The 24,548-nt window shown below is 50.6% G+C and overlaps 1 protein-coding gene and 1 long non-coding RNA gene across 2 annotated transcripts; one reads left to right on the forward strand and one right to left on the reverse strand.

Annotated features, from left to right (window-relative positions):
- Positions 1 to 3,322: 3,322 nt before the first annotated feature.
- On the reverse strand, positions 3,323 to 11,693 carry TRIB1 (tribbles pseudokinase 1). The gene is made up of 3 exons (XM_019973825.2): positions 10,616 to 11,693; positions 8,137 to 8,429; positions 3,323 to 5,652 (listed from the first exon to the last, which is right to left on the reverse strand). The coding sequence occupies exons 1-3, from the start codon at positions 10,973 to 10,975 to the stop codon at positions 5,187 to 5,189; spliced, it is 1,119 nt and encodes a 372-aa protein (XP_019829384.2). The 5' UTR covers positions 10,976 to 11,693; the 3' UTR covers positions 3,323 to 5,186.
- Positions 11,694 to 11,773: 80 nt separating this feature from the next.
- On the forward strand, positions 11,774 to 12,429 carry LOC139186881 (uncharacterized). Its single transcript, XR_011570555.1, has 2 exons — positions 11,774 to 12,235; positions 12,358 to 12,429. It is a non-coding gene; the product is annotated as an uncharacterized lncRNA (long non-coding RNA).
- The last annotated feature ends 12,119 nt before the right edge of the window (positions 12,430 to 24,548 follow it).

Genomic DNA, 24,548 nt, shown 5'->3' on the forward strand with positions numbered 1-24,548 from the left:
AAAGCTATCCTGGTGATCCCTCTGACGAAGATTGTCTTAGGGGCCTGTTTTCACAGAATCACAGAATCAGTCTGTTTTTACAGAAGAGCAGCTGGAGGGGCTGAAGAAATCAAACAGCATCACTCCTATTTCAGTCAGTTCAATAGCTCAGTCATGTCTGACCCTTTGACTCTTTGTGATCACATGGACTGCAGCACACCAGACTTCCCTGTCCATTAGCAGCTCCCGGAGCTTGCTCCTATTTAAAGATGAGCAAATGAGAATGAGAGTTGCAGATCTGCTTGTTGAAGGTCATATAGTGAAAGGGCTTCAGAACTAGGAAGAGACCCCAATTACAAGATTCCTGCTTCTGTGTTCTTGGCTCTCTGACTCGGAGGCCCAATAGGCTCTGAGTTGCTGGAGGACATGCCTCCACTCACTCATCCACACACCCATCCATTTGCTGACCCACCCAATGATCCACTCTCCCACCCACCCACCTAACACTCATCCATCCCCTCATCCACCCACCCACCCACTCACTCACCCACCCAGCCACCTACTCACTCACCCACTCATCCAGTCCACTCACCCACCCACCCACCTCCCACTCATCCATCCACTCACATACCCACTCACCCATCTACTCACCCACTCATCCATCCAACGACCCACCCAGCCACCCATCACCCACCCATCCACCCACCCACCCACTCATCCAGTCCACTCCCCCACCCACCCATCTCCCACTCATCCATCCAATCACCTACCCACTCACCCATCTACTCACCCACTCACCCACTCATCCATCCAATGACCTACCCAGCCACCCATCACCCACCCATCCACCCACTCACTCACCCACCCACTCATCCACTCACCCACTCATTCATCCACCCACCCACTCATTCATCCATCCATGTTGCCATTGGACACCTTCTTGTGATAGACATTGAGCTGAGTGCTAGAAGCCAGGGAGATGAAGACAGTCACAGTCCCTGACTTCATGGAGTTTTCTATTCGGGGGCAAGGACTGCGTCTTGGTCACATGTTTCCCAACGATCTACCACAGTGCCTGGCACATGGTAGGAGACCATTTTTTTTTTTTTTGAATAATGGATCTCTCATCTTCAGTAATGCTCTCACCTTTATAACTGATATGCTGAGTTGTCTTGAAGACTCTGATGGGGCTGAAGTCTCAGCATTTGTCTTGAACCATCTTCACCAATCGTTATTCTTACCAGAAGAAGTTAAATGGCCATGTGCAGACATAGTCACAACATTAGACAAGGAGTAAGTACAAAGACCCAAGATCAGGTCCCAGCCCTTAGCTGTTTACTCCTAAGCAGCTGCTGAAAGACACTTGAGACTGTTTTCTCATCTGTAAAATGGAGCAAATATTATTTGACTTGCCTGTTTCACTTGGCTGCTGTGACTATCAAAGGGGAGAGAGAAAGAGAGAGGAGAGGGAGAGGGAGAAGGAACAGGGGAGAAAAAGAGTGAAGCTTCTAGTATGATATGAATAAACAGTTACTGAAATGTCACTTGAGTGATTTACGTTGAGGATGTAAGGGAAAATAAAAGCAATCAGCTTTTTAACCAGTGTGTGGCACACTCTCCTTCCAATCTTCTGTAATGTATTGATAACTGGCTGTGATTGCCCCAGATTTGTTTCCATCTTTGAAGAGATTAAATGTATGGATTTGTGGCATCACATGTCATCCCAGCCAATCCTGACCCATATTTCCCTCTACTTGGTTCATGTAACAACAGTACAAAGAGGTGTTGTAACCTTAATTGCTTGCAAAGTGTTTTGAAATCCTTAGATTAAAAAGCTTGGTGAAGTCCAAAGTGTTAGCCTTCTGTGTGCCCAAGGAGTCGTGCTGACCCTTGCCTGGGTTCGTCAGGGCAGGGAGAAGTTGCACTGTATGTCCTGAGGATCCACGAACTTTGGGGTTTGAGGATCTTATTCACGGGATGACCCTAGCTCAACTCCCAGCTTCCTTTTTTTTAACTACTCAGGCATTTGCCTATTCTTTGCTTCGTGCTTTTTCCATTTCTCAAGTTCCTGGGTCATGAGGCCTGAGTTGCAACTTTGGTGTCATAGGTCTGCTTTCCTGGGTGATCTCAGCCCGAGACCTAGAAAAGGGCAATTGTGTCATCTGTAATTTCTGTTTGCCTTTTCATTTAAGCCCAGAGCAGATGGCTTAATCCTTATTCTAACTTTTACCCTTAGAATCTGGAATTAAATTTCTGTCCCATAGCTTCCCTGATGGCTCAGACGGTGAGAATCCACCTGCAATGCAGGGGACCCAGTTTCAATCCCTGGGTTAGGAAGATTCCCCCAGAGAAGGGAATGGCTACTCACTGCAGTATTCTTACCTGGAGAATCCCATGGACAGAGGAGCCTGGTGGGCTACTATCCATGGGGCTGCAGAGTCAGACGTAACTGAGTGACTAACACGTTCATTTTCATGGTGGTATCCCCTGGAGGGCGTGTCAGGTGGGACTGAAAGGGGGAGGAGGGAGATTCTGGGGTCCTAGCCATGTTTCTTTTTTCTTGACCTGACTTCAGGTTAGACCAGTATGTTTGGTTTGTGAAAATTCAGAGCCACACACTTCTATTTTTTCTGTGTATGTGTTACACTTTACAAACTTTTTAAAAATCACTCTGGATGCTGACTTCATTTAGAATAGATTTTGTTGTCACAGTGAAGTTTTATACCTAATCAATTCCAATTTCTGTATTTGTGATTCAAAATAATGTTGCTTTTAGCTTTCCTCCTATTAGTTCCACTTCTACATTTACAGAAAAAAAAGGGGGGGGCCCTCAACTAATGATTTTAATTAAGTCTAATGGGGGAGGGAAGGGTGGAGTTTGGCTCTCAACAGGAGGCCCTGTGATACATTCAGGGATGGATGTGGACCTCTGAAATTACAACAGAGTTCTGTTGGATACACATGGACGTTTTTCTGAGAGGTGTCCACAGTTTTCATCAAATTCTCAAGGGTCTGTGAAAGACCTTAAGCCAGAGGGATTCTTACAACTCAAGACTTTTTCATGTATGCGCCTCTTCAAATGTTTCTCAGCTCTTAAATTCAACCCATAGCCCTCATCAGCCTGATTCACCAAATTGGTCTCACCCATCAAAATGAATTTGTCTACTTCAATGGAAAAAGTGAATGGGTTCAGCTTTGTCAAAGGTCATATATAATCATCAGCTGTTTACTTCTTCATCTCCCCATTGGGATTCCAGGCCCGAAGCCAGCGACCTTTGCATCCACAGCGTGAACCTACACCAGGTAACGGTGGATTGGACTCCAAAGAAAGTCACTGCACCTATTTACGAAACCAGATTTATTAAAATCTCTCTACAAGTCGGAAACGGCCATCTCAACATATATACACATGTACAGGAAGGGTCTAGTGTTTCGAAGCCCCAGCAAACCCAGAGTCCTTAGCCGGGTCATGTATCACAGATACAACATTCAAGCAACCACGAGAGCGTTAGTGCGACAGAGGTCTCTGTCCTCCTTCTCCAAGTCCCATGATTCTGTCAAGGTAATATTGCCAATGATCATTCACATTTCACGTGGTCTTAGACACGCAGGTTATTCAGACAGACACAGACGACAGAACAAGTGTCAGAGTGAAAACAACAACAAATGTAGAAAAGGTACGACGTATGTACAGAGTACACAGTGCGTGAGGTATACACGGTATTCTCACAATGCATGTTAGTAGTTTGCCTAAGGCGTAGCCCTTAAAGGTGACTGCCTGTTTTTGTGCCATTTCTCAAATACAGTATGTTTGGTTCACCCGTTTAACCACCTGATTTCAGTACTGTCTGAGACATTTACTGATATTTCATCTGTTTTTTTAATGCAAGTGGCAAATCTCTGTTAAGTTCTATCTTCCGTAGGTAGTGAGTTCCCATCTCTGGAAGCATTCAAACAGAGGTTGGAGTCCCACCTGTGAAAGAATTTGGGGGGTCGGGGGCGGGGAGGTGATTTCTACATTGGGAGGTGGTAGAGAAAGGAAAGAAGTTGGACTAGATGACTTTTAAAGTCCCTTCCAACCTTAAAGATTTGGGGCTTGCTATTTCACTCCAGATACCGATGAAACAGATGCATTCATAAACCACACCACAGATGAAATATTAACAACCTGTCATGCAAAACTGCAGACCAGACCCATGGGGGTGGTTAAAGACTAATTCTGGAAGTTAGTCTGAGAGCTGTCTAAGACTATCCAAAATTTACTTTCTCTGAAGCACAGAAATTTGCTCTTGGGAGAGAGGAGTCTTCTTATCTTTCTCCTCCTAGACAAAATGCTCCACCCTGAGATGGTCTTGGGGGGAAAAAAGGAAAGGATAAATGCTAACATATTTGGGGGGAACCAAAACAGCTAATGGTTTCCAAGTGCTCAAATTCTTTTTAAAAGTCTCCAGTCTCTCTGTCTGAGCTCAGAGTTCTGAAACAGCCAGGAGCCTGAATCTTTCGTGATACTCTTCCACCGTTAGCTGGTAAGTGCTTTTATAGTGAAAGGGCAAGGGGCTCATTTCAAGGTCAGAAAGAAGGCATTAGTGCAAATGGGGTCTTGGCAGGACACAGAGGAGAGATGATTCTGGGTTCATGGTTCAGGCAGGCTCCTATGCCCCTGAAACAGTCTGCTCCAAAAACATGAAGAGAGGGCGAGTGTTAAACCAAACCAGAAAAAAACAATTTTCCAATCAGAGAAGCTGGGGGTAGCGAAAGCCTGGCTACCAAAGACCAGTTTGAAGATGGCAGGTTTATTGGCCCAGGTAATTTGTCACCCTGTTAAAAATATAGTTATTGCCTAAAATGCCATTGTGTGATTCACTTCCTCTCCCTTTAGAATGTTCATTTCACTCCATCACACGCTGCAGGATATTCATACTCCGTGCCACCCAGAAAAGAGGCGGAACCCCCAAATCCAACAAAGGGATAGTTGGCGAAGGTTCACTGAGGAAAACAACTCTGTAGGGCAGCCAATCAGAGAGTACGCTGCTCACATCCTCAGTCACGCATCTGGAAGATGAGAAAGAAGGGGCGCCATGCTGAATTCAGCAGCCACAGTCTCCACGCCATCACCTGTCTGGTTGGCCTCACGCCGAAAGGCCTGTCCATCTTTAGAAATGGAAAATGCCATGTGTGAGAATTATGAGGTTTCTGAGGTTTGGGGATTAGCAGAAGAAGGAACTGATGTCACTGTCCTCCTGGTACTCTGGAACAATCTGGTCGGAAGTTCCTACTTCTGAGTCGATGTACCCAGGTTCCAAGACAGACTCAAACCAGGGATGGAGTAAGATCTCTGGGGCAGTGAGTCTCTCTGACGGCTCCCGTCTCAGGAGGCTGCGAATGAGGCACCTGGCTTTGGGAGAAATGTGGTCAGGAATGCAGAACTGTCCACGTCGGATTTTGGAGAAAAGGGCACTGGGGTCTGAGTCATGGAAGGGGTAGCGCCCCACCAAAAGGGTGTAGAGCATCACCCCAAGGCTCCAAACGTCCGCTGCCTTTCCGGAGTAGGTCCCCGTGGTGTTCAGAATCTCAGGGCTCACATAGGCTGGGCAGCCGTGTTTGTCTGACAAAGCATCATCTTCTCCCTTGATTATGTGTGTATCTTCAAGACTTTCCAGTCTGAGCTGGGTTCTGTAGAAGACATGAAACAAGCCATTACTTCCAGATCCAGCTGCTATGAAAAACAAGGCCTTCCTTCCCAATAATAGGGTCCACAGGCACTCAACGCAAAGGCCCAAGGAATGCCAGTTACCCCTTCATCCAGTAAGCATTACCTTGCAACCTACCCAGGAGGACTCCGGATTTCACAAACCAATACAAACTGCAATAAAAATTAGCACAGTATTGAGAGAGCACCTGGGGTGGAGGGTATGATGCAAAGCCCCAGATACTATTCATGATGCTAGAGCTTAGAAGAGATATCCTAATAGGGGTTACACAATTTACTAAGTGCACATTGCAGTTGTGGGAGCCTGTGTCAGGAGAATGCTGACATTTCTCCAAAAGCTATCAGGGAAGAACAGCTTATCCTACTGCTTTAGGGAGAGCCGGAGCATCCTATAAGCCGATCTTATCTCTTATCGTGCCACTGACTGCCAGGGTCACTAGGACCGATGCTTGGCAATACAGAACATTACAGAACCTGGAGCCCAAGGTCACTGATATTGCACACGGATTGTCAGCACTCCTGCTCACATTGATATACACAGAGAGAGAGAGTTCTGTCCACCTGAGCCCAAGCCCACAATGGCCTCGACTCAGGAAAAGTACGAGGAATGTTAATTACGTGTATTGGGATATTTAATTGCAAAGAATGCCAGGACAAGAAGACAAAGAAAGCGGCTGGTGGGTTTGAAAGATGCAGGACGCCTAAAATGCCCATGTACGTGTACACATGCACACACGCACAAATACACAAACACACACACACCCTAGGATGGTATAGCACCACCTGAGCTCGTTTACCCAGACAGGGATTCATCTGTTCAGGTAACAACTAATCTGAAACATCTTCAGTCAAGGCTCTCAGGTGAAGCTGCAGGTGCCTCCCTATTCAGATCCAGCCACTCAAGCCTCCTGGGCTCCCCCAAAGCCCAGAGCCACGCGGGGAGCCTCCAATATCTGGTGGCCACTGTGTCCCCCCAGCTAAGTTTCTCTGAACTAGCTCTGTTTCAGTAAATCATTGGTTGAGAAGGACGCAAATATTTGGTACAGGCTACTGGGTCAATTCCTTTTCCTCTTAAAGGTCTAGTTGTTGTTTTTTTTTTTTCCTTCCTGCCTTCCTGTTCCCTGGAGTGTAGTATACATGTGCTAACTTCAGTATGTCCTCAGCCTGACCTCCCCCGTCGTTATGTAAAATACCCATTGGTTCTGTAAACGGAAAATATGACTCAACCCACACCGTCTGCCGCTGATTGGTTCCTGTAGTACTAAAACCCTGCACCTGTGCTGCTTACAGGGCTAGCGTCAGCCTGCCATTGCTTAACCCTCGGGTTGCCAAACTCCACGCACATGACATTCGCCTGTGCAATGGTGGATTTCAAAAGTAAGCAAGGAGGTGTGTAAGGCATGTTTCAGAAAATACATCACCATATCAAAGGAGAGTGTTCCAGGAACTGGAAACTTCTTCATTGCCAACACTTTGCTTTTCTTTGCTAATCAGTATGTTCCAATAACTCTTGCAAGGTCAGATACAAAGTCAGGTTTTCTGGCAACTCAACAACCCTGTACATTTTCATAGGATCGGGAGTTAAGGCTAAAATGGCACAGGTGGGTGAGCCCCGCATGAACAGCTACTATAGGAGAGTGCACACCCACCTGTGCAACTGGACAGTGGGATTGCTCTTAATCTTTCCACAAGGGATGCGGCCCACCTCCTAAAATCAGGTAAGGTTTATCTCCTTTGGCTTCCTGAATTCTCTTGTCTGAAACCTCAACTCTGAATCTTAATGTCTCATTATTGTCTTATTAGGCTCATCTTGTTCTTTTATGAGGTAAGCCATGATCTATATTTAGCAACCAATTCCATCCAGCTTCCATTTCTTATTCAACAGTGGCTATTTTCTGAAGATGTATCCAAACAAAATGCCTAAAAAGTCACTGGACAAAGTGGAGAAAATATTGGGGGCCAAGCATGACACAGAACAGAAGTGTGGGGTGAAGGAAAGGAGAGGTTTCTGCAAATAGGACAGTCTGACCAGTTCTGTGACACTTCCTAGGTACCAAAAAAAAAAAGGCACTCAGTATAAACAAGGATTTTAAAATGTCCTCTAGGAATCGATGCTGTGAAGGGCAGGCTGACATTTGTACCGGAGAAGAACTGACCTTTCTGACAACAATGGGGAATAAACCTGATCCCAGGGTGGAAGTGGGGAGGGTAACCTATCCTCACGTGATATCCCACAAATGCACCAAGGTGTCCCCAGGCCACATTCACGAGGGTGCAGGAAACCCAGCTGTGGCATTGGCTCTTTAGGAGAGAGGACTTCTCAAGACTAACTCTGGGACAACTGAGCCCTTGATGTTGTTCTCAACCAATGCACCACCCCTAACTGCTCAACCTGCAGCCTCGTTTCGGTTCCAAAAGGCACAGGAGAGGCTGTGGAGGCCGCTCACCTCTCTTCGGTGGAGAAGACAAACTTCCTAAGCTTCAGGTCCCCCAGCACAATGGCTGACTGGTGGCAGTGGGCGACGGCAGAGACAATCTGCTTGAAGAGCCGGGCGGCCTCCTCTTCCCGCAACCTCTTCCGGCTGCGCACGTAGGAGTGCATGTCCCCAAAGTCCCTCTCAAAGAAGACGTAGGCCTTTGTTTCCCCAAGGATCACCTCCACGATGCCCGTGATGTTCCTATGTGATGGCAGCTGGATGTAAGGCCGGATTTTGTCCTGGTAGTGTTTAATGGGAAACACCTGCAGAGAGAAGTGGACCCGCTTAGGAGGCTAGAGAAGCAGAGACTGCCTTCCAGCAGCTGGGCTGCAATTCTCAGTCTGGGACTTCCCAGGTGGCACTAATGGTAAAGAACCTGCCTGTCAACGCAGGAGACATAAGTGATGGGGGTCTATCTCTGGGTCAGGAAGATCCCCTGGAAGAGGACAAGGCAACCCGCTCCAGTAGTCTTGCCTGGGAAATCCCATGGACAGAGGAGCCTGGCAGGCTACAGTCCAGGGGATTGCAAAGAGCCGGACATGAAGCTGAAGCAACTTAGCACACACCCCCATTAGCTCTTCAACCCCACTTTATGCAGTCGCAGCTACCCCTAACACCCCCAAACCAGAAGCATCTAGGGCTCTGGGCTAGCAAATATTCAAAGAGCCACCATATGGATGGTTTCTCTGTATGGCCTTCCACAAGCTCCAGAGAGCTAAGCCCCGAAGTCCCCACCCTCTGTGGCCCTTGCTCGCCGGCGGGTGCCAAGGGGCTGACAGAGGTCCCTCTGGTGTCTGCAGGAGCAGTCCCTGGAAAGGCATGACCTCCTGCAGACCAGGAAGGGCACAGAAGGTGGTGACTATGCAGCTTCCAAGTGGAAGCAAGGGGCTGGAGAACACGCAGCTCTGTCATTACCGGGAAGGAACAAATGACTCCAAGTCGGTCAACACAGCCCTAAGCAACCTGCCTGGGCTGACTCAGGTATAAGCAGTCTTGAGGTAACATTCCCACAGGAGGGATACAGGATCCTGGGGGCAGGGGGGATTCATTTGTTTATTTATCTCCCTACCCCCCACCAATTCCCACCCCCACCTTCACCCAGGACACCAGTAGCATCTCCTCTAAGAAGCTGACTGGTCTCTTTAAGGGCCTTTTGTTTAGTCCGGTTACTCATATCCTAGACTCAACTGGAAACGGTGACACACGGATTGTCACCATCTGGATTCGGCTATTATCTGCTCAGAGGAACTGGAAGGGGTTGCACAATGACCAGACCCACCCCACTTCTGAGGCCTGGCTGCTCTGTCACCAGCTCGAAGAAATCTCTCCGCTGCCCCCCTCCTCCCACCCCCAGCCCACACTCATACTCCTCCCAAAAGAGCTCTTAGCCCCAGCGACCCAGAAGAAAAGAATTTCCCCCCTTTAAAACTGGGCTTGATCATGCATTTGAAGTTTCGTTCGGGTCGGCCAGTAGATGGCAGCAGCGAGCCCAGGGAAGTTGGGGGGTCAGGTGAGTTGCAGAAAACCCGAGTGACTTTAACTGAGGGGTGAACCTATCTTTCAGGTGAAAAGGAGGGGCCCAGAGGATTATCAGAAATGTCTGAGACCGGGGTGTCCAGCTCGCAAAAGGTAGATGGACTGTGGGAATGTTCTGCGTCTACTGGCGCAGGAGGAGAGCGCGGGGAATCCTGTTTCCAGTTGTACCTCCAATTGGATGGCATCCCTTATGTTCAAAGAAAATCGCCGGCCGGAAAATCAAGACATGAATGGAAGCGAGGGTTTCCTCGCAGGCGCGGGCTTTCCAACACTTCCATTCCGGCCAAATCCCCCCGCCCTGGCTGGAAGACCCCCCGCGCCAGACTGCTCTCTGGGGAAGACAGGGTTCCGGTTCTAGCGCGGGTTCCAGCCGGAATCCCCAACACCTGCGCCCGACACGGACCTCCCGCCCCTGACCACCCACAACTAAGCCCGGGTGCCTCGCAGCCCCGGCGAGAGAGCTGCCAGCTACTCCAAGCTCCAAGCAGGCACCCACTGTAGGGCGCCCTTCCAGAACGAGGGGCGGGGGGACCGAGGAGAATGAGAAAAGGAGAATGGCATGGCCCTGGAATCCATTTCAATTCCACAACTTATATGGAGCGCCACGCACTAAACTGGGCGCTAAGGAAATAATATCTAATAGATATAAAGCAATTAAGCACCGCACTTCCTCTTGACCGCCGAGTTCGAATTATCCCACTCCATCCGAACCTCACAATTCCCAGTAAGGAGATCCTGGTCAAATGCTGCCTTCCCGGGCTCAAACATACTTAACCGCCTTGCCCCAAGCCCAAACGCTGGCGGCACCTTCGGCTCCCGGGCGCTGGCGGACGAGACCTCAAACACTTTTGCCTGCCACCGTGTCCCCCCTCACCCGCGACCTCCGCCAGGTCCCGGCCCCCCGGGTGCGTACCTTGCAGCGCAGCTCGCGGCCGGTGTGGATGCACAGCGCCCGGGACACATGCTCGCGCTCAGCCAGGGGCAGCAGCAGGTAGTCGGCGATGCGGCTGGGCCCCGGAGCGCTCCCGGAGCCGCCGCCGGCCCCTGGAGCGGCGGGCGGAGGCTGCGGGCTGCAGGGAGAGCCAGGGGGGCTGAGGTAGTCCGGGGGGCTCGAACACTCGGAGAGACGTGGGCACTTGGCCGCCACGGCCGCTGCGTCGTCCGCGTCCAGCAGGCGTTTGGCCGGGGTGCCCCGGCCGGCGGCGAGCAACAAGGCCGGAGTGCGGGGCTGCGAGACGCCGTTCATGGCAGAGCGCACGGGACCGACCCGCATCCCGATCCGGGCCGGGGCGGCCCCTGCTTTATAAGTCCTCGGATCCGCCCGGAAAGGCGCGACGGGCGCCGCGACTTACTCCAGCCCGGGGGATGGAGTTTGCAGACGGAGCTTGGTTCTGCCCCCACGGGGGCAAAGCTGGAGCCGTTCCTGGTGCACGCGGGGATCACGCTGGCAGCGCGTCCGGGGCGCGGAGGCCGGCTCGGGTCTCCGGATCTCCGCGGGTACCGGCTCTGGGCGCCTCGCAGAGCGGGGGCAGCCGCCGCTATTGTTGTCGAAGCTGCCGACAGTTGGGGAGGCAGAGGCGGCCGGCCTTCCCGAGGTTCAGAGCGGCGAGCACAAGATTCCGCAGGCTCGCTGGAGCCACGGAGCAAACACACTTCCCAGAGCAAGAAGTCTCGTAGCGAAAGCCGAAGCAACTTTTCCGCTGCGCTCGGAATCCGGCGCGCTCCTGGGCTCCCGGCGTGAGTGTGCGCGAGCGAGACGCTCTCGGAGAGAGTGACTGAGTGTGAGTGAGTGTGTGCGCCGCACCGATCCCAGCCAGTGCACTCCTCCTTCTCCTTTTCCTCCACCTCCTCCGCCTCCCGGTGACTCACGCTGTATACACACACACTCACAGGCCGGGCTGTGTAAACAGTTGGGAAGCCGGGTTGTGCAATGAGGTGACTGCGACGACTCCGGCCCTGCCGCCGGGCGAGCAGTCACCGAAGCGGAGGGGGAGGACCGGGGGAGGGGGCGGGGTGCGGCGGGAAGGGAAGGTGGAGCTGGGTCGGCGGGGGCGAGGGGGGTGGCCCGAGGGCTGGGATGCTCCGGGCTGAGCGCGCTCCGGCGCAGGTGGTGAGTTCTGAGCCCGCTGGGGCGCGCGCACACGTTCCCCCTAGCTACCCCTACCCCCAACAGGCTGGTCTAGGCAGGAGGCGGCGCGCGCCCTCCCGCAGACCGTGGACTCAGCGCTGGAAGCCGGAGGAGGAGGCGGAGGAAAAGTTCCCGTGACGTCAGGGTCCCGGGGAAGTGGGCGGGAGGGGAGGGGCCGCGGGAGGTGAAGCGACCGGTGATTGGTGCGCGCTCCTCATTCACTCAGAGCACAATGGACTGCGGGCGCGCGCACCAGCTCTCCAGCACCCGCCGCTCGGTGCGGCCGGAGGGTGACTCCTTTTGCCCTGGGGGATCCCCTCGCCGCTCCGCGCCTGGGGACCTCGGGTTGGAACTGTAGGCGTCGCCGAGACCCGGCGGTAGCCGGAGGAAGGGAGGAAAGAGAAGGTGATGAATTCCAGAATCACTCATTCACCCCCACGCGGTAGTTCCGGGGAAGACCTATGCGTGGTAGTGTATGTGACGGTTTTTTGTTTTTTTTTTTTTCCCCTTTTCCTGCCCCCTCCCAGCTCTAATCCCCAGCGTCTGTTCGCTTCCACAAATAGAACCTTCTGTTGGATGAAATAAAAGCAAACACTAGGCCTTCTGCTCTCCTCCACCTCCACGCCCCTCCCGCGCCTGCCGCCCGCCCGGATTGCACGGAAATAGCTTCTCCCGGCTCCCCGGCCGCCCCTTCGCGGTGACTCGCAGAAAGAGCTTCCTGAGCCGCGGCCGGTGGGAAACAAAGGATGTGGGGAGAGAGCGGAAGGGGCCCACGTGGCCGTCGCCGAATTCCTGTTCCCTCCCCGTGCCTCCTCCGCAGCCTCCACACGCGCAGCAGGGTCTAGAGCCCCGGGGCTAACCCGGTTCCTTGGTGACCGGATAGATAGTGATACTGCCTACACCCAGGCAGTCCTGCCAGGGCGTGTGCACGCACTCGTGCAACCTGATTTGGGTGAGCGCGAGATGTGTCAGACCCTGCACAGAGCTCCATGAATAAACAACCTAGACGCTGTCGTTTTTCTTTCGGGAACCAGGTCAATTCGGAGTCCCTGGACACCGAACATAGATAACTGTTATCAGAGTCCCTTCTGTACTTCTGCTAAATGCTTCATTTTCTAAAACCAGATCGAGCCCCAAGGATAAATCCTTTTCCATATTAAGTCTCCCTTCATTCAGCCAGCACTAATGAAGCATCTCCTAAACTAGATGCTGAGGATTAGGAAGATGAAAATTAACAATAGCTAACATTAATTGAACTCTGTAACGTGGCAGGCGCTGTTAGCGCTTGACACACTGACGTTTCACAACTACCCAGTGGAGTTCTTTTTTGTCCCTTTTCACAGAGAAGCCTGCAAAGATTAAGTTACTGGCTGTGGTCAAAGACGCTACTGAATGCATTCAAGCTCTTAAAGCACTTGTGGGGACTCAAGGTAGAGATTGCAATTTGTAGAGTTAGGTAGGATTCCATCTAGAAAGCATTTGACCTGGGGGGATATTTGGGATTGTAAAAGATTTGCATGGAGTGAGCAGGGTGGGGAAGTGGGAGGGTGGGTGGGGCAGGTAAGACAGGATGTGGGGAAGGATCAGGTTGATGTTAAGAGGCCAGGTTGGCTACAAGGGTGGAGCTGAACCTGCAGAAATCAACCGAGAAAATCTCCAATGCCTGCTGAGAAGGCTGCACTTGATCTTGTAACCAAGTCCACCCAAGGTTTTCCTTCTTTCAAGTTCATTTTGTGCCAGTTATTTAAGATCCACTGAGCTGCCCACTGATGCTGAAGCTGAAATTCCAGTACTTTGGCCATCTGATAAAAAGAACTGACTCATTGGAAAAGACCCTGATGCTGGGAAAGATTGAAGGCAGGAGAAGGGGACGACAGAGGATAAGATGGCAGGATGGCATCACCGACTCAATAAGCGTGAGTTTGCGCAAGCTCCAGAAGTTGGTGATGGACAGGGAAGCCAGGCTTGCTGCAGTCCATGGGGTCGCAAAGAGTCAGACACAACTGAGCGACTGAACTGAAACTGACTGAGCTGCCCACTGGGCATCATCACTTGGATGGCAAACTCAGCAAAGGCCTTCAGCCTCTTTGTCCAAGGTGTGCACCTTCTTCACTGCCTCTTCTAAAAGAAAGGCATTGCCACCATCATCCCTGGGGACAGAATCCCTGGCAGTCATTTCCCCTTGAATCCACCTTTTTCCTGTCCCCTACTGGGTTGTCACTGGGTCCAGTCCTAGTCCTGCTTGCTCTCAGAGACATCCCCTGGCCGTCCCCTGCTCAGCTACCTGGGGCTGCCCCGCACAGACTTTTTCTCATGCTCCCTTGCCCACTGGCTTCCAGCCCATTCTGCTCAGAGTGAGGTCCTGGAGGAAGATGGGAAGGTGCTGCTCTGGGCCCTGGCTGGACCTCCTCTGTGGCCCAGCCACCCCCACCTGCCTTCAGCCAGCCCCTGTGTGTGGCTCTCACCAGGTGCTGCCAAGATCTCCCTACAGGACTGAAGGATTTATCCACCCCTGCCCACCCCACCCTCTACACTGGGGGCGCTGAGAGTGCCTTTTGGGAGTTTTGAAAATTGCCTTGACTGAGTAGGGCTACCTTGCCCAAGTTCACACTCCATTCCCAGGAGGTCCAATGACCGGTGATTGTAAACAAGTCCAGCCTCCTTGCCCAAATTTGAGCCAACTCTGAAGGGCATCCCAGTTTCAGCCCACCCATTTAGGGTCCACTGAGTTCATCCCTGAGATTGCCTCCAGCCTGGCTCTTCTCTCCACCCAGTCCTATTCCTTCCTTCCCCTTCCAAAGGTGTTGCCATAATAAACCTCCTGCATTCTAATCTCTATCTCTGAGTCTGCCTCCTGGGGGGACCCAACCGTGGTGCCCTCTGCCTCTTCCTGGTCCTAGCTCACTCTAGGCACTCTGGCTCCTGGGAATCAAAAGACACCAATTTCCTCCCTCCAGCCCTAGGGTGAAAGCTGCTTCATGATGTATTGCTCATCTCCGGGCTGCCCACCATACCGTGTTTTGTTCTATTTTTGTTTCTGTTTATCTAATACCTTTATAACTAGTTCCGCAATTTAATTTTTTCCTCTGAACTTCCTGGCCTAGGTTTTGTTTTCCTGTCTGATACAAACCCTGTACCTCTCCCATGTCAATCCACTCCTTGCCACTCTCATGATCTTAGTTCAGGACCTTCTCCTGGCTTCCTGCAGTAAGCTGCTAACTGGGTCACTCATTCATTCTTTCAGCATACAAAAGCACCTACTCTGCCAGTGCACCTACTAGATGCTGGAGTTACAATGGTGCACAAAACCAAATGTGGCCTTGGGCTCTTTAATCCATTCCCCACACAGCTATCAGAGTACATTTTCTTAAATTTAAATTTGATCACATCAGGCCCTGGCCTAAAAACTTGGCAGGGGCCATCAGAAGGCAAAATCAAAATACCGTCTTTTCTGGCCCTACTTCCCTTTCCAGCCTTAACTTTCTTGTCTCCTCACCAGCACCCTACCTATGCCAGATCCTGGTAGGGACATAAACACATCTTGCTAATTCACACATATTCATTTTTGCCTGTGCTGTTTTCTCCCAACAGAATTCCCCCCGCCCCCCTGCCAATAGGATGAACTCCTATTCATCCTTCAAAACCCCACCCAGATTTCCCCTGCACTGCTGTCAGATGTCAATGTCATCCCAAGCACTGTTGAGTCTTCCATCCAGCTTTCTTTCATGGCATTGTCCACTCAGCTATGTCCCAGAGGGCAGGGACCATGTCTTATTTAGCTGTGTATCTCCCGTCCCCAGCCCAGTGTCTGTTATAAAGGGAGGGCTTACTAAGTGCCAACCAAATAAATGTACTCAAGGGCAGAGGGTTATCCAAAAGGAGGACCTGAAATGAGGAACAGGGCATTTGGGCCAAGGAAAGGGTGTGGGGAATAGGGAACAGAGTTAAGAGTTGAATGTCTAGCCCTAGAAAGAAACAGGATATGGGGGAAAGAAAGCGGCGGGGGGCGGGGGGTGCTGAAGATTTAGGGGCCTCCAGCCTGGATGCCTGGGAGGACAGGCGTCCCCTTGGCATGCAATCAAGATAGCCAAGGGGACAAGTGAGCTAAAATTGTCGTCACTTCATTGCTGGGCTTTTCCTGCTGGCCAAGTCTGGACTGAACTTCCATCAGACTTTTCAGATACTGATTTGAGGAAGCCTGTTGCTTTTTTAAATTTTATTTTATTTATAATTATTTATTTCTGGCTGTGCGGGCTTTTCTATAGTTGCATCAAGTGGGGACTACTCTAGTCGCAATACGCAGGCTCAGTAGTTGCTGCCTGGGCTCTAGATCACAGGTTCAATAGTTGCCCCACGGCATTGGCAGGCAGATTCTTTACCACTGAGCCACGAGGGAAGCCTGCCAGTTGCTCTTTATAGGCTTAAATTGTCTCACCTGTGAGATGGGCTGCTTTTCCTCCCCAGCAAAGTTCTCATGGGAACAAATAGCTGCAAATGTGTGAAAAGTCCTTATGAGTTATCTACCCATACACAGATGTGATGATCAAATATGAGTATGCCTTGATTTTAAACTATGTGCATTTAGTCAACCAATATTCATTATCAGCTTGCCACATGTCAGAGTCAGAAAAGGCCTTTACCATGAAAATCCAAATTGACAGATACAAATATACAAGTAAATAGGATGTGGACTAGGTCACATTCTTCCTGTGTTAAAAGGGTTCTTTGTCTTATAAAAGGGTCTCCCACATGATGCCATTAGCAAGCTCCTTTGGAGCATTTATGGTGTGGTTTGGTAAAATGCAGGTGCCTTGAAAGCAAGATCATGTGTGTGCGGTGTGTGTTCCCTCTGCAGCCTCAGTACAATACTGAGCTGACACCAGAAGGGCACCAGATGACAAGTTGAGCCGGGGGAAAAGAAATTGATTTACCTCCACCTTCTCAGGAAAGCACATATTGCGTTACGTAATATGGGGAAATCTGTATTGATTTTGGGGGATAAAGTTAGGCTACTGATGAGCTCAGGCTTGACTCATTTTCATTCATGCCCAGGTAGGTGCCTGGCAACAGCATTAGCAAGGTTCTGAGTGCTTTTTGCATGCGTGCTCAGTTGTTTAGTTGTGTTAGACTCTTTGTGACCCTATGGATTGACCCTATTGACTTCCCTGGTAGCTCAGACAGTAAAGCTTCTGTCTACAATGCAGGAGACCCAGGTTCGAGCCCTGGGTTGGGAAGATCACCTGGAGAAGGAAATGGCAATCCACTCCAGTACTATTGCCTGGAAAATCCCACGGACAGAGGAGCCTGGTATCCTACAGTCTATGGGGTCGCAAAGAGTTGGACTGAGCAACTTCACTTTCACTATGGATTGTAGCCTGCCAGGTTCCTATGTCCATGGGATTTTCCTGGCAAGAATACTAGAGTGGGTTGCCCTGCCCTCCTGCAGGGTATCTTCCCAACCCAGGGATTGAACCCTCGTCTCTTATTTCTCCTGCATTGGCAGGTGGGTTCTTTACCACTACTGTCACCTGGGAAGTCCTACGCATTCCAAAATGCAGGAAAATTCTCAGAGCAGCCAGGACTCCGGATTCCACCATTTGGCTTCAGGGTACACAGGGCTTTGCAGCCACACATAACATGTGTTATGCTCCCTAACTCCAAATTCTAAACCAGTAAACACACCAAAAGAAAATCAGTCCTGAATATTCATTGGAAGGATTAATGCTGAAGCTGAAACTCCAATACTTTGGCCACCTGATGCGAAGAACCGACTCATTGGAAAAGACCTTGATGCTGGGAAAGATTGAAGGTGGGAGGAGAAGGGGATGACCGAGGATGAGATGGTTGGATGGCATCACTGACTCAATGGGCATGAGTTTGAGCAAGCTCCGAGAGTTGGAGATGGACAGGGAAGCCGGGCGTGCTGTAGTCCATGGGGCCGCAAAGAGTCGGACACGACTGATCAACTGAACTAAACTGAAACACACCAAAAAAAAAATCAGGACATATTTAAGAAAATCAACACTAATATTTACAATAAGGTTCCAAATACTGGGAAAGAGTTGAACATTTACTGAGTTCCTCCCATATGGTAGAACTTTATATCTATTCTCTTGTTTAACATTCAAAATTATCTCATGAGCTACATACCACCATTTTCCAGATTCCTAAGAAGGCTCAGAGACGTTGATTAGCTTGTCTAAGGTCACACAGCTGGAAGGTGGCCAGTTAGAATGAGAACCTTCTTCCGGTTGACCTCAAACCTGAATCTTTCAGCTTTATATGCCACCCAAATTCCCAATGAAGAGGAAGATTATCCAAACATTTCTTCCCTTTAATTTTTTTTTAAGTTCAGTAAAAATCTTAACCTTTTAAGAACTTACCCTCCCCCAGCAAACATTTGCATACACAGGCACGCACATACACAGATAGAAAATTAAGATTCACGATAGAGCCTCAAATCTGACTTTGCCTGATGATTTAATCAATTCTAAAGGAGATCAGTCCTGAATATTCATTGGAAGGACTGATGCTGAAGCTGAAGCTCCAATCCTTTGGCCACCTGGTGCAAAGAACTGACTCAATGGAAAAGACCCTGATGCTAGAAAAGATTGAGGGCAGGAGGAGAAGGGGACGACAGAGGATGAGATAGTTGGATGGCATCACCAGCTCGATGGACATCAATTTGAATAAGCTCCAGGAGTTGGTGATGGACAGGGAAGTTTGGGGTGCTGCAGTCCACGGGGTCTCAAAGAGTCAGACATGACTGAGGGACTGAACTTCTAAAAAAAAAATTTATTGAGGTAAACAATAAAGGTGTAAGTACCTATACAATTTGATGACTTTGGAGATAAGTATATGGGGTCGCAGAGAGTCAGACACGACTGAAGCGACTTAGCAGCAGCAGCAGCAGCAGCGTATATTGTAAAACCATCACCACTATCTATGCCATTAGCATATCCATCACCTCCAAAAGTTTCTTCCTACATCTTTTTTTTTTTAAATGATTAATTTTAAGAGCACAGGAAGCCTTAGATCCTCACGTGCCTCCCCCTGACGTCTGTGGGGGCCTGGATGGATGTGAAAATGAGAGTCTGTGATCTGATGTCCCTTCTCTGCCTGCTCCCTCTGCCCCAGCTCCTGTCCTCCCCCCGTAGGGTCTGCAGGACACGCCCCAGCCGTACCAACATCCACATATGTGGTTCTGCCCTTAGTCTTTTGTTGACCACCCACAGTTCTGGAGGTACATACAACAGATCTTGTTGAGAAAACAGACCCAGGAAAGAGACTCTTGGACCCAAGAAGCAGGTTTGGGGCATTGGAGCAGAGGATTCCCCCATTCTGGTACGTGGAATTTGGTCTAGGCCAGCAGGTGCAGGCGCTATATAAGGCACACCCCCTTTGTCATGTGGGGATGGATGCAGCTGGCAGAAGGCCACGGCAGGGTCTCATCCCCTGGGGTCTAAGAGAGAGGCACTGGTCCCAGTGACGGATTCCTGGGAGCTCTACAAAGACTTTCTCTCCCACCTCCTCACATACTCACTGTTGCCTCTGGCCTAAATTTAAAAGGCTCTTCCAGGAACTTCCCTGGTGGTCCAGTGGTTAAGAATCCGCCTTGCAATATAAAGGACATAGGTTTGATCCCTGGTTGGGAACAAAGATCCCACCTGCCAAGGAACACCTCAGCCCACACACCACAACGACGAAGCCCGCGTGCTACAACTAGAGAGCCCATGTGCCGTGGCAAAAGATCCCACATAACACAGTGAAGACTGCACGTGCTGCAGCTGAGACCCACGCACACAAGTCAGCAAACAGATATTTAAATGCTCTTCCAATGACCTGATCTATAATTAGCATTATCCCTGAGCGTCAGGAATGAGCCTGAGTGGAAAAGGCAGAACAAACAGAAATATAAGCAAATGACTGCAGTCCAGTGCAGAAGGGAGTCTGTCAGGGAGAGGAAGGAAGGATCAGGGCAGACTTCACAGAAGAGGCAGCCTCAGAAGACCACACGTGCTATGTGCATGCTGCGTGCTAAGTCACTTCAGTTGTCCCCGACTCTGTGACTCCATGCACTGTATGTAGCCCGCCAAACTCCTCTGTCCATGGGATTCTCCAGGCAAGAATACTGGAGTGGATTGCCATTTCCTACTCCAGGGGATCTTCCCAACCCAGGGATCAAACCTCTGTCTCCTATGTCTCCTGCATTGCAGGTGAATTCTTTGCCACTGAGCCACGAGGGCAGACTGCTAGCAATCTATTACTTGTCTCCACGGGCGACCTCTCCAGGGTTTAAATGCAGTTGTCAGGGTGATGGACTGGAAGTTTCCTGGATCCCGGGATAAGCACAGCTCCACAACTGCCTTAGATGGAACAGAGAAACACCCCTTACTTTCTTCTGAGTTGTCTGCTGCACCTTTCATCTGTGTCAGGCTCAGGGCTGCTTTGGCCAATCACATGCAACAGAAGTGCCACTCTGAGGCCTCCACGGTTGTGTCATAAAAGGCCATGCTGCTCGTCCTTTTCTGCAGGACTCTTGCAGTTGGAACCCGGTGGTGCTAGTGGTAAAGAACCTGCCTGCCAGTGTAGGAGACATTAGAGACCCTGGGTCAGGAAGAGCTCCTGGAGAAGGAAATAGCAACCCACTCCAGTTTTCTTGCCTGGAGAATCCCATGGACAGAGGAGCCTGGAGGGTTACAGACCATGGGGTCCCACAGGGTCGAACACAACCAAAGCGACTGAGCACACGCACACATGGCCAGCTAAGAAGTCCGTCTGCCCTGAGGACACTGTGCTGGAGAAGCCACAGGTAGACCCTCCAGGTGAAAGACCCAGCTGAGCCTGCCCGGCAGCCATCTGAGCCCAGACAGGTGAAGCCATATTGGGAGCAAATCCTCCAACCTGAGCCACCTGCTTCTTCCCAGCTGAGGCCCCAGACACCTCGGTGCGGACAAGAGCCACCCTTACCTTGGCTGTCCTGAACTCCTGACCCACAGAACCGTATCCCCTCTAAGTTTTAGGGTGGTCTTGTTACACAGCAATGGATGACCAGAGTAACGTTCTGAAACCGTTCTGGATAAATAGGGAGGTCTGACAGACAGGACCTCACCAGCCTATAGGACATCCCCAGATGCTAAGAAACACAGCTGCATCCTCTGAAGGTGGACCCCGCCCCCCACGCCTGGCACAGGGCTTGGCCTGCAGAATCCAGGTTGGATCTCACAGCCAGGTAGCTCTGCTGACCAGAGACACTTTCTTCTCTTCTGCTGGCATCCATATGAGCCGAGCTGACAGGAAGGAAGGCATTTTCTCAAAACTCAGATAATTGCCCCATAGTCTCCTTGAGCATCTCCCAGGATTTGGGGAAGCCCTCTGTCCTCAGACCTTGCTAGCTCTGCCTCACAGTGAGTCATCTCAACATGTAAAAATTCATCACACATACACACGCCTCCTTTGGGCTGCCTTTTCCCTTTTCTCATTAAAAAAAAAAAAACAAAACTCTACCCTACCCTGATCTGATCTGAGATCTTCAGGCTATCTTGAGGTAATTCATCTTGCCTCTTCAAACACTCTCCCCCACTCTGGTGGCAGCCAGCCAAGCCCATCTCCCTTCATTCTCAAAGGAAGCCTGGCCCCGAGCAGAGGACTGTTTGGTTTCTGAGATTTTCATTAAAAAAAAAAAGCCTCTTCTGCAGCGTTTCTGAGGAAGGCTGCAGGCAAGCACTGAAGGCTGGAGGAAGCGGGGTGCAGATCACATTGGGTCACGGGGACTGCAGGGGTTGGGAATGCTATTTCAGCCCTGTGGTTGAAAGGCCCCCAGCTCTGGATTCCTGGCTCTCGGTGCGGAGGTCTTTTCCCCTTTGGTCTAACTGGCAGCTGCAAGTTCAGTACGGGCAGCTGTCAAGGGGTCTGCAGACTTTATACCTCTCCTTATGCAAGCCTGGTAGACAAGAGTCAGGCTTTCTGTGGAAGGTTGCGGAGGGATGGTCCGTACAGCCTGTGGATTCGGGCAGCCTCCTTCACCGGGACGCTGTCAGTAAAAGGCGATTTGCCTTTCTCGAGGAAGGAGGCCCACCTCTCCTGAATCCCCACTCTGTGTGCTTTGCCTATGTTGGGTCATTTATCCTCACAACAGCGCTACAGATTGGTAAGATCATCGCCACTTGTCAGCTGAGGCAAGAGAGGCCCAGAGAGGCTAAGTAACTTGCCCAGAGTCACACAGCTAGAGACATTAGGAGCCAGGGTTCAGTCCCAGGTTGGACCGCCTCCAGGCATTTGTTCCTCCCTCGTTCCTTTGCTCCTCCATCTCTCCCTCCCTCCCTCCCTCCCTCCCTCACACTCTCTTTCCACTTCTTTTGAGGAAACCATAGAGTAAGTACTTCTGCTTAACCTATATAGGGTGAGACTACTACGGTTTCACCTGTATGGGTTCGAGGGAGAGTTTACCTAGTGCATGGAAAACACAATCCAACTTCAAACTTGTTTAAATACCTTTGGAGAATATTCCTATTTGGGGCCTTGAACCTGGACTGGGGCTCGGGAAGGGACCTTTGTCCTTGGTCAGAGTCAGTCTTCATTCGGCCCATTCTTACTGAGCTCCGGCTGGGCACCAGGCATCACATTAGACACCCACAGTGGAGCACAGCGCAGTCCTCCGGGAGCTCCCAGTGGGAGGAATGGGGAGGAAGGCGGCGGCATGGAGACCGCGGTCTGAGCGGAATGAAATAGATACCAGAAGAGGGGCACAGAGGAAGGAGAGGTCAGTCCTGCCAGAAGGCTCCTCACGGACCAGGCTGGAACCTGACGTTGTCCTGGGCAGGGTCTGAATACACGTCAGAGGCAGATTCACTCGGACCGGCTTCCAGGAACTTGATACACAGCGAGAACTACGTTGATAAAAGCAGGCATCCGGCAGGAGGTACTCATCAGCAGATCAATGAAAGCATTCCTTTGCCTGACAATGCACCCACAGGAAGCCACTTTATCGGAAAGTTACTTGCACAAATGGATTCCATAAAGGGCACCTGGCAGATATTAAGACATCTATTTCAGCCTGGGTAGCTTGAAGCCATCTCTGACCCTAAAAGAAAAGTCTTCTGCAGGAAACATTCGCCATCAACTTTGCTCTGGTAAAACTCTCTCCACCCTTAGAATAAAGACGAGGTATTATTATTAAAGCAAAGCTCTACTGCTCTACCAAAGATCGCCCGAAAGCAGCAGCATGAAGAACACATAACCTGTGTGTCTCCCCTGTGACCATTCTGGATTGACAGATTTTAGGGGCCCAGGTTCCCTCCATGCTGGGGCTCTAGCACGTCATCCACGTGATCAAGGCCAGGTCCCAGCCACACCAGGTCCCCTCTGGCTGGCAGGGGAGGAGCCAGTGAAGTAGCCAAACCCCTTCAGCCTGGAGTTGGCCGGTGTCCTGCGCTCATATTCATTCCCATGCCTTTTGGTAGAACTTGGTCACATGGTCCCACCCAACTCCAGGGGAAGCCGGGAAATGAAATGTGTCCCACCGTGAGCGCAGGGAGGTGGAGAGAGGAGGTGTAGGTGGAACCCTAACTATCTCTGCTTCAAATGGCAGTTAGGGTGGTTTCCAGGTGTAACCAAAACCTTAACTTAAACCAGCTTCAACCCACAGGACAGCTTTGGGCTGACTTCAGGGCTGACTGATATACCACCTCAACCCTGTAGAGTTCCCAGTACCCACCCTGGGCACCCCCAGGCCTGGGTATCACATTCTAACATGACAGTTTTCAAAGGAAGAAGAGAGCATCTCTCCCTGTGTTCTGCCTTAGGTGAGAAGAGAGTTTCCCGAGACTCCACTCTACCTCCATCGAGTATCCATCCATATACCATTGACTTGAATTGGGCCACATGCCCGTTTCGGAACAATGACTGCTGTTAGAGGCTGAACTGCAGCCTCCCCGCCCCCCATTTACATGTTGAAGTCCTCAATCCCCAGTACCTAAGACTGTACCCATATTTGGAGATGGGGCCTTAAAAAAGGCAATATTTTACATTTATTTATTTATTGGCCACACTGAGTCTTCACTGCTGCATGAGGGACTCTTTCCAGATGCAGTGAGTTGGGGCTACTCTCTAGCTGTGGCGCAATGGCTTTTCACCACAGTGACATCTCACGGCGCAGAGCGCAGGCTCTAGTGTGCGGGCTTCAGTAGTTGCGGCTCACAGGCTTAGTTGCTCCTCAGCACGTGGAATCTTTCCAGACCAGGGATTGACCTTCTCTCCTCTGCATTGGAAGGTGAATTCTTAACCACTGGACCACTAGCAAAGTCCTTAAAAGAGGTAATTAAGTGAAAATGAGGTTCTGTGGGTGGGCCCTAATCCAATATGCCTGATGTCCTTTTAAGAAAAGATCAGGACACAGATAACACGCATTCCAAGGGATGACCATATGCAGACACAGTGGCCATCCACAGGACAAGGAGAAAGGTCTCAAAACAAACCAAACTTGCCAACACCTTGAACTTGGACTCTGAACTCCAGAACAGTGAGAAAATAAGATTCTGTCATTTAAACTACCCAGTCTGTGGTGTTTTGTCAAGTAGCCCTAGCTAGCTGGTACAGCTGGCAATCAGAATGGATCAATCTGGTCCACTCCTGGGGCGCAGTCAGTGTGAGACGCAGCTTGTGGGAGAGGGAGGTCTGGGTTCTGGAGAAGAAAGCTGATGGGAGGATGCTGGGCGCT

Source organism: Bos indicus, chromosome 14 (assembly GCF_029378745.1).
Source record: "Bos indicus isolate NIAB-ARS_2022 breed Sahiwal x Tharparkar chromosome 14, NIAB-ARS_B.indTharparkar_mat_pri_1.0, whole genome shotgun sequence".
Classification (NCBI taxonomy): Eukaryota; Metazoa; Chordata; class Mammalia; order Artiodactyla; family Bovidae; genus Bos; species Bos indicus.

Excerpts from the sequence above, each read along its gene's own strand:
- TRIB1 (XM_019973825.2), bottom strand. The coding sequence starts at position 10,975 with ATGCGGGTCGGTCCCGTGCGCTCTGCCATGAACGGCGTCTCGCAGCCC. Across the intron at positions 8,430-10,615 it reads GCCGCGAGCTGCGCTGCAAG|GTGTTTCCCATTAAACACTA; the intron begins GTACGCACCCGG and ends TTCTCTCTGCAG. Across the intron at positions 5,653-8,136 it reads GTCTTCTCCACCGAAGAGAG|AACCCAGCTCAGACTGGAAA; the intron begins GTGAGCGGCCTC and ends TGTCTTCTACAG.